This window comes from Pseudonaja textilis, chromosome 5, assembly GCF_049901715.1.
Source record: "Pseudonaja textilis isolate UNSWEBS1 chromosome 5, rPseTex1.2, whole genome shotgun sequence".
NCBI classification, from domain to species: Eukaryota; Metazoa; Chordata; class Lepidosauria; order Squamata; family Elapidae; genus Pseudonaja; species Pseudonaja textilis.
Window position 1 is genome coordinate 10,563,683 of NC_141994.1, and position 8,975 is coordinate 10,572,657.

An 8,975-nucleotide genomic window follows, 5' to 3' on the forward strand; every position below is an offset into this window, starting at 1 on the left:
TTTGTTGGACTGTCAGCTATGCCAGTTTTTTAATGTAGTCCATTATCAGATTACCTTACATAGACTAAGCTATTTATCACAAAGTGTTTTCCACTGGTTAAGGCACCAGGCTATTCTAGTCACACCTTAGGCCAGTCAGTCTCTCTAGCCCAATATACCTCCTATGGTTGTTAATGCAAGAAAAAGAAAGATGTATTTGGTAAATTTACCATCTTGAGCTATTTATAAAAAATAACAGTAGATATAAATAAATAATCACACACACACACATATAACAGATCTTGAAATATTCTGTTTTGCAGAGTCCTGTGTGTATTTGTTGGTGACATGGACATGAAAATTGAGTTGGATGATGAGTAAGTCTCAGTATTTCAACCAGTTTATTTAAATTTGTGCAGTTGGTTCTGAAAATGAAATCCTACTGAGGTCGGTGGGGCTTCGTAAGAAAAATATGAAACTTTGAATCTATTTTATTTATTAGAATAATGTTACATCTAAAACATGTATTTGATTATATTTCTTTACAGCTTGTATATTTCCCAGACTTGCTTCATTGTATTACTATCAGGGTGGCAACTATTTTATAGAGATAATATTTATAGAACCTATTTTCTTTAATATTTTACAGCAAAGTCCTCTTAATCAATATTTGTGCTAAACATTCTGAACAAGTTAATACCAAACACAATATCTCTCTCAATTGGAAAGAAGTAAGTGTGGCATTTTATGGTCTTTTTTAATGACCCAAGTATGATTCAGTGAGAATGCAAGGGCATGAATTTTGAGTTGAACTATATATTCTGCAATTTTCATTGAGTTTTGAGTGTGGATGACATGCAAATATTTGAATATTGTGGTCCAACTGAGAATTGTTCCTGCTGGAAATGTACAGTTTGCTACCTAGAATCATCTAGAGTTGTGTGGGCTATAAATTTAACAACCAATCAATCAGTCTTGTAGCAAATCAATATATTTGGGATAAACTGAAGAACCGCTATGATGGAAGAAATTGACACAACATTTTTACAAACGTTGAAACTTTAGCACAATCTTTAACCCTTGTCTTCCCTGCATGAATTTAAAGGGTTAAAGGGTTAAAGATTGTGCTAAAGGACTGAGGATTGAGAAAAAGCACAATTGTAAAATTAGATAGATGGTTTTTTTTTCAACCACTGACTTCCACATATTTTGTATGGACGTTTGAATCAAGGATATCTGATTATATTAATCATCACAATGAAAAGAGTTACTTGTTTGATCACTCTGGATTCCAAGAACAACAAATGTTTGTTCATTCAGACTGGAGGTGGGTGACCCAACACCCAAGATTTTATTAATGAAGTTCAGCAGCAAAATGGCCAAATTTCAGCAGCAAAATTTTGAGTTTATTTACGGTATGAATGCACATAATTTGAATGTAGGAAGCCTCCAGTGTCTAAATTCCAGCGAGAAGCTAACCCCCTCCCGTCAAAAAACTCCAAAACACCTCTTGTGGTGAAGTCACAGTCAGCAGAAGGTGAACAGCTTCCTACCATACCTCACCCCACATAGATAAGAGTAAACATCAAGTTTCTGACCATTCATATACTTAATTATTGGGCTGGAAAGAACTGCATGTTGTTATGGCCCTATTGATCTCTCCGTTTTTTATCCCCTTACGCAAGTAATATGTAAATATAGTTTCTATATTGAGAAATTAAGAAATGTAGTTTTAGATAATTTTAATATGCTAACATTTATTACTAAATAAAACTAAAATATTTTATTTTTTTGTTTACTTTTGGGAGGATCCTAAAACCAACAACTTCTTTTCTGCTACCTTTGGATTTATTCTTCCAGTTGCGTACAGCTATCAGCCTAATTTAACCATTGTAATTATTGGACCAAACCAGAACCTTGGCAAAAATAGAATTTCCTTGCTTATTAGCTTACTGCAAGGATTAGCAGAATCTCAGATTCTCACTGTAATTCAGGTAAGGAGTACATCAATGGTTTTACAACAAAATAGTTTAATTTTTCAGAATAAAGGATCCACGGGAAATGTGTGATTAATTCCTTCTAGAACTGTGTAATGTTTCCGATTCTCTTGTTTTCCTGAAGCAAATACATGAAGAATCTAGTAAGGTGCTGTAGCATTTCAATTTTGGTTCTAAAAGGGAGTGAAAGGCAACTGAAAATTCAAAGAAAAGACGTGTTGTCTTTAAAATGGTTCGGACAATATTTTGTGTCTGTCTGCCAAAGCACCTTTTTGAAATTCAACCTGAAAAATTGCTCAGCTTTGCTTCTCTGTTTATCTATGCTCCTGTGCCTGGATTCTAGGAAAATCTAAATGAGTCAAACAAATCAAACATGCATAACAATTACTGCAGGGATTCTTTAACTCTGCAGAATCATGACATCTCTAAAATAATAAATGAACATATGTGAAACAACACCTCTCCCAAATACAATGAATAATTTCATTGTCGTTAGAATTTAACAAGAAAGAAATATGAAGCTTCCTATTAATCACTCAATTTTAATATATTTATCACCAAGGGTTCTCAAACTTTATAACATCACAAGTTTCCATTGTGAGACCGAGTTGATGCAGGCAAAGCAAGGAACAAAACTCAGAGCAAATTTTGTCAGGACATCGTTGTCAAAATCCATTCCACTTTGGGAAAACTTATAGCTATCATGTCTAGATAAGGAAGGGAAAAAAGGCTGAGAGCAAGATTTTGCTGGTGCTTCTGTTCCATTGCTCTAGCCCAGGGGTGTCAAACTCTTATTTCATTGAGGGCTGCATCAGGGTTGTGCTTGACCTCAGGGGCTGGGGTGGGCGTGGCCAAGGTGGGAGTGGCCAGCCTGACATCACTCATGTCGGCATCTGTGGCAGCCCAAGTGCTCTGCCAGTAAAAACAGGCTCCTGAGCTCCGCTGTTAGCTGCGACAGCCTCTTGCAATCCTTTGCCAGCGAAGTCCATTTTCGCTGCAGGAAGGGCTGCAGGAGACTGTCGCGGCCAAAAATGGGGCCTTGGAGGGCCATGTGCGGCCCTCCTGAGCTCGTTTTTGTTGGCTCCATGGGCCAAATCTAAGCACTCTGCGGGCCGGATTTGGCCCCTGGGCCTTGAGTTTGACACCGCTGCTCTAACCTGATTCCAGGTATGCATACAAACTGCTCACTTCTCATCTAGGAAGCTTCTTCAGAAGAAGAGAAGCAGTTTCTTGGATAACAAAACAAACATTTTCAAGGAAAAAGAAACAAAGTCCAGTTGCCTTTGGGACAATACAGACAGACACTTATGTAAGGATTCCCACCTCACAAATGGCTGAGAGATTTCTTGGGAGTTCCACCTCACAGTTGAGGAAGCCTGATTTATTGTATTAAAGATAACTGACTCCTTATTGGATATATTCCCACATTACACTAAGCATGGTGTGATGACCTGGGGCTGGCACAAAGGCAACACAATCAGATAATCAATAAGAGTCCCTTTATTAACACCAACTTTGCCCCCAATGTCCAGGTTACCTTCTGGTTGGAGAAAAACTCTCCCAGGAACAGCCTTTGACTGCAGAGAATTAAATCCAAAACATGGTCAACATAAACTGTAACTATAAATCCAATCAATGCAAAATGAGGTAATTAGTTTGGCAGGGCAGGAGCAAGAATTCCAGACATGAAGGCACAGCAAAACTCACACGTTTGGGAAGATGTCAGGAACACAGATTGTCAGCTTTGAAATTCAGCTGCCACATTTTTTTTAAAGAGAGTTAGAGGAGTTGAAAAGTTCAAGGTTATTCTGTATGTCGTATTAAGAATTTCCAGTTGCAGTTAATTGATTTATGAAGTGTAGAAGTGGGAGGAGAGAAGGGAGGAGAGATGGTGGATTCTGTGTAACACGCGAAAAAACTTTCACTTGGGAAATTGCTTTTGACATGCCAGATCTGTTCCTAATAAATCAATTGGAGAGATAACATCTCAGAGTGATTGCTATCATGGATACTTTCTGGATGCTTGACACAGATAGGCAAAGACAACACAGGATTAAGTCATGTTTGCTCCCAGCAACTGCTGCAGTCAACATTCAGTTCTTTTAAACTTTCATTCCTAGGTGTGGCTAATGAAGGAAATCAGGGCCCTTTCCTCCCCCATAAGCCATGCAACCCACGTTGCTCCCTTCTCTGTTCCTCCCTGTGTGCCCTAGGATGAAGAAGGGGTGGGCCTAGGTTTTCCTCTGAACTCCCCCCTCCCTTGTTCTATCTCTCCCCTGCTCTGCTCAGCTGGACTTTGCCCTTCCCCAGCTTCCTCCACAGCCAACTGGAGCCACACTCCCACTTCCTGTTAGTTGTTCATCTTCCTCCTTGGATTCAGACTCTGACAGGGGTCACATGGCGTGTTTAGTTGTGTCTTACCAAATAAATCCAATTTGTTTGGGTTTGCAGAACACGCCAAGCTATAAACCAAGGTTTACCAACCATAGAGGTCTAGTTATACAATTCATTAAACCAAAACCAAGCAAGCCGTATTATGGCTTAATAAAGTGATTCAAACACAGTCATTCAATAGAGTATAAATTCTCAGAAATAACTCTGCAAGCAATAAAATGTTTCTGTTTCTTTTTTTCTTTTTTGGAGATCTGTACACATTTATGCAAGTGTTTTACTTTATTTTTAAAGGATACTGAAGAAAAAATAATGCAAGATATAGCCAACATCTTAACAGGTGACTTTATACCCAACTTTGAGAACTTTGCACCAGATTTACAGGAGAATGTGGAAGTGATAAAAGAATTAAGAGTGCAATTTCAACAGGAATGGAAATTGCTTCAGTGTGCAGGTAACCAATCAGAGATGAATGAAAACAAAATGTAAATCTTTATTACATTTAAATATCTTACTGCCGAGCTTTGAATTACTTGAGGTTAGAGATTCTCAAGAGGAAAAAGATGTGTTTTGGTTACAAAATCTGACTACTTTGTCTTTTTGTTTTGTGTAGCAAAGAACTTCAAAGATGAAAAGTAATCTTGATTTCAACAATCTCTTCCACATGAAAACAAAACAAAAGATCAGAACAACATATGCTTTATGAATAAAAGGGCACAAAATATTTCTGAACTGAATTTTATATATATATTTTATATTGAAAACTATCTTCCAGCCTGTTAACTTCAGAAATGCTGTTGGCTTTGCTATAAAGACTTTTAAAAATTTTATATAGTAAAAATATATAGATATTTTATATGTACTGTATAAATGTATGAATATTGCATGAATACTGTATGAATGTGTGAATAGAAGGGAAACTCATCAAATTTGCAGATGACACAACGCTAGAAAATACGCTCAAGATCCAGATTGATCTTGACAGATTTGAACTATCTAACAAAATGAAAAATAAAAATCCAAAAATCAGCTGCGCGCGGATGCACAGTGAAACTAAGCTGGGGTGATGGCTTGCGGGCTGGCAGAGATGGCTCTGCATGCCACTTCTGGCACGCGTGCCATAGGTTCGCCATCACGGATATAGGGTCTTCTGCTTGAGTAGGGGGTTGGACTAGAAGACCTCCAAGGTCCCTTCCAACTCTGCTACTTTGTTATTCTGTTATTTGGCTTGTTGTGTCCTTTTAGTCTTTGCAAAGTCTTAGGACAAACAAGGAGTTGTGATATACAGTGGGGCCCTGCTCTAGGTAGGCAGACACATGGAGCAGCCAATTAGCCCTGTACAGCTCCACTTTTAATATGGAAAAGGAGGTTAGTATCTTCAGCTCAAGTCAAGGAAAAGAAGATACAGGGATCACAAATTGGAGTTCATTTCTGTAAGCAATGTATGTTTATAAATTAAATCTGAATCATTTGTCAACTTAATGATTAAAGCCTATTTCTCATGTATGATTTTAGCAATGTTAAATAAACTTAATTACAAACTTATTATCTTCCATGTGTAAGAAATAACTTTAAAGTTTGATCCTTAAGATTATTAATACCCTAAATAATATTTAGGGGAAAGATATAAAGGCGTCATACTTCAATCAGTGATTACACGAGAAATTTTGTGTCAATGAGAAAAGATAATAGATAATTGAAACAGAACAGACAAAAGATATAAGCATAATGATTTAAATTGAGATGAAATAAATAAAATAGAATTAAGAGAGTGAAAAGAGGGGAGAAACTATATAGAAAATGTAGAATGGTAAATAAGATATGAAATGGTATATAAAAGTGAGCATGAATTTGAATTTATGTCTGCACAAAAAGATGTAACCCGGGACTAAGCCGCCTTCCAAAAAGAAGTTTTGTGTTTTGTGTTTTGTATGTGCATGTTTGTTTATTGAAAATTAATAAAATTCTTTTTAAAAAAAGATTATTAATACCTTTGGGATGTTAGTGAAGTTTTAAATATTTCATCAATGACAAATAATTGGGGCAAGAAGCCATAAGTGTGTGCGGGGGAGGGGGGGAATCTGTTTTCTTATACAGCTCAGCAGGTCATGGCATCTGACTGATGTACCGTAGTCTGGAATTGAAAGTTAAATAGGATTGGCACTGGTTGTATTTGTAGAAACTGCAGGTTGGACTAAAGGAGGAAAGGAGTCCCTGCAGGTTTTATTCCGCTAATACCATAGTTGCCGATTGCAGGGGACGGTGCTCATCTCTGTTTCAAGGCCATTGAGTCAACACTGTCCAAAGACATTTCCATGATCATGTGGCCAGCCTGACATCACAGAGTCCTGTTATTGCAGTTTGAGCTAGGAGGTCAAAAAACATTCCCGGAGAAAGCTTCTATATTGTTTCCAAGAATATAACACATACTGCATATATGTGTTCATGCAATTACAGTACCTGGACTTGTACTCAATTTTTGTAAAAAAAAAAAAATTGCTATAAAGACGTAGCAGATGTGCTGTGAACTGAATAAAAGTAAATCTGATTCTAGGGCCATCAGCTAGTTGTAATGAAGCTGGAACATAATTTGTACATGAAATTATACTGAATTAATTCAGGATTATCTACTATGCTGCACAAAACCACAGGTTGTATTCACCCAATCCCAACCTGAACCAAGAACAAGATATACACACTAACCCAGTTTTAGATTTGCACGAATGTTTAAATTAACCAAAGATACAGGCCCCCAGTGGTGGGATTCAATTTTTTTTTACTACCAGTTCTGTGGGTGTGGCTTGGTGGTTGTGGCAGGGGAAGGATAACTAAAATGTCCAGTCAGAGGTGGTATTTGCCGGTTCTCCAAACTACTCAAAATTTCCCCTACCGGTTTCTCCAGAACGGGTCAGAACCTGCCGAATACCACCTCTGATACAGGCCAATCTAATCTAAGTATTACAAGCATCATAATAATAGTATAGTATAGTATAGTATAGTATATAATATAATATAATTAATATAATATAATATAATATAATATAATATAATATAATATAATATAATATAATATAATATAATATGACAATGCTTGCTAATACTTAGATTAGATTTTATATATGTATAAAAAAGCCAGGTCTCATCTTGAGGAATTCAAATCCGCTGTCTTCGTTAGTTAAGTGTGAACATCTTAAGCCTCCAGCCTGCATTTCCACCCCTTCGATACCAGAGACCCACCCATGTAGCATGTTCATTTCAATCGCTATAGCCAATGTCCAGTGGGAGGTTGGCTGGATGTGGGATAGGGGGTTGTGTACTGTCGGAAACCTACACAATGACCAGGAAGGAAACCCGAGCTTTAGTGTCGTATAGGGAGAGGCGGGTCCCATCCCTGAGGAGATACACCTGGTGGTACCCAGAAGAAGGGCCTTCTTGCTTAGTGGCTCCCTCTCTCATTCCCCCAGAGATTAGAATGGCCCCCCACTCCAGCACTCTTCCGGAAGGTGCTGAAGACCTGGTTCTGCCAGCGGGCCTGGGGAACCCAGAGCAGGATGGAGCCCATTTGCGGGGTGGGGTGGGAGTTGGGGGTGATTTTTTTTCCCCCAGATTTTGTTCTATTGTACTTTATTGATTTATTTGATGTTTTTGGTTAGTTTTTAATTGTTTTTTTTCTTTTGTTTTAAATATGGTTTGACATTCTGTAAGCCAGTCGCCATGGGTGAATAGGCGGGAAGATTCAATGAATAAATAAATAAACAAATAAATAAAGACAGGGGTTTCCAACCTTGGCCACTTTAAGACTTGCTGGCTGAGGAATTCTGAGAGTTGAAGTCCACAAGTCTTCAAGTGGCCAAGGTTATCTGGTATATAGGGAGTATTAGGTATATAAAATCATACATTGCAATGTCCTACCTGTCAATGAATACTTCAGCTTCAACCATAACAACACAAGAGCAAACAATAGATACAAACTCAAGATTAACCGCACCAAAACTTGATTGCAGGAAATACGACTTCAGCAACAGAGTGGTCAAATGTCTGGAATACTCTACCCGACTCTGTGGTTTCTTCCCCAAACCCCCAAAACTTTAACCTTAGACTGTCTACTATTGACCTCACCCCTTTCCTAAGAGGTCTGTAAGGGGGCGTGCATAAGCGCACCAACGTGCCTACCGTCCCTGTCCTATTGTTTCTTTTATTTGTTATTTTTCTTATATGTATCCATGTATTCATAACTATGTTTTTACTTAATACCTATTACCTTGTAAGCAATTGACAGATCAAATAAAAATAAATAATAAGCAAATAAACAAATAAACAAACAAATAGACAGACAGACAGACAGACAAGTAAGTAAGTAAGTAAGCAAGTAGATAGATAGATGATAGATAGATAGATAGATGATTGGTAGATAGAGATAGATAGATAGATAGATAGATAGATAGATAGATAGATAGATAGATAGATAGATAGATAGATAGATAGATAGATAGATAGATAGATGGATGATAGATAGATAGATAGATAGATAGATAGATAGATAGATAGATAGATAGATAGATAGATAGATAGATAGATAGATAGACAGACAGATAGATGGATGGAAAG

At 37.4% G+C, this 8,975-nt stretch overlaps 1 protein-coding gene across 6 annotated transcripts in view; it reads left to right on the forward strand.

The window, feature by feature from the left end:
* HDAC10 (histone deacetylase 10) overlaps positions 1-6,349 on the forward strand; it is a 31,377-nt gene extending 25,028 nt beyond the window's left edge. For 5 of the 6 annotated variants that reach the window (XM_087934126.1, XM_087934124.1, XM_087934125.1 and 2 more), the window contains 5 exons: positions 303-356; positions 629-710; positions 1,788-1,973; positions 4,662-4,821; positions 4,981-6,349. In XM_087934126.1, the coding sequence (XP_087790252.1) occupies positions 303-356; positions 629-710; positions 1,788-1,973; positions 4,662-4,821; positions 4,981-5,006 (508 nt within the window). In that variant the 3' untranslated portion in view covers positions 5,007-6,349. Of the gene's footprint in view, positions 1-302; positions 357-628; positions 711-1,787; positions 1,974-3,508; positions 3,624-4,661; positions 4,822-4,980 lie in introns of those variants that run through there. The other variant, XR_015743759.1, reaches the window with a different exon arrangement.
* Positions 6,350-8,975: the final 2,626 nt, after the last annotated feature.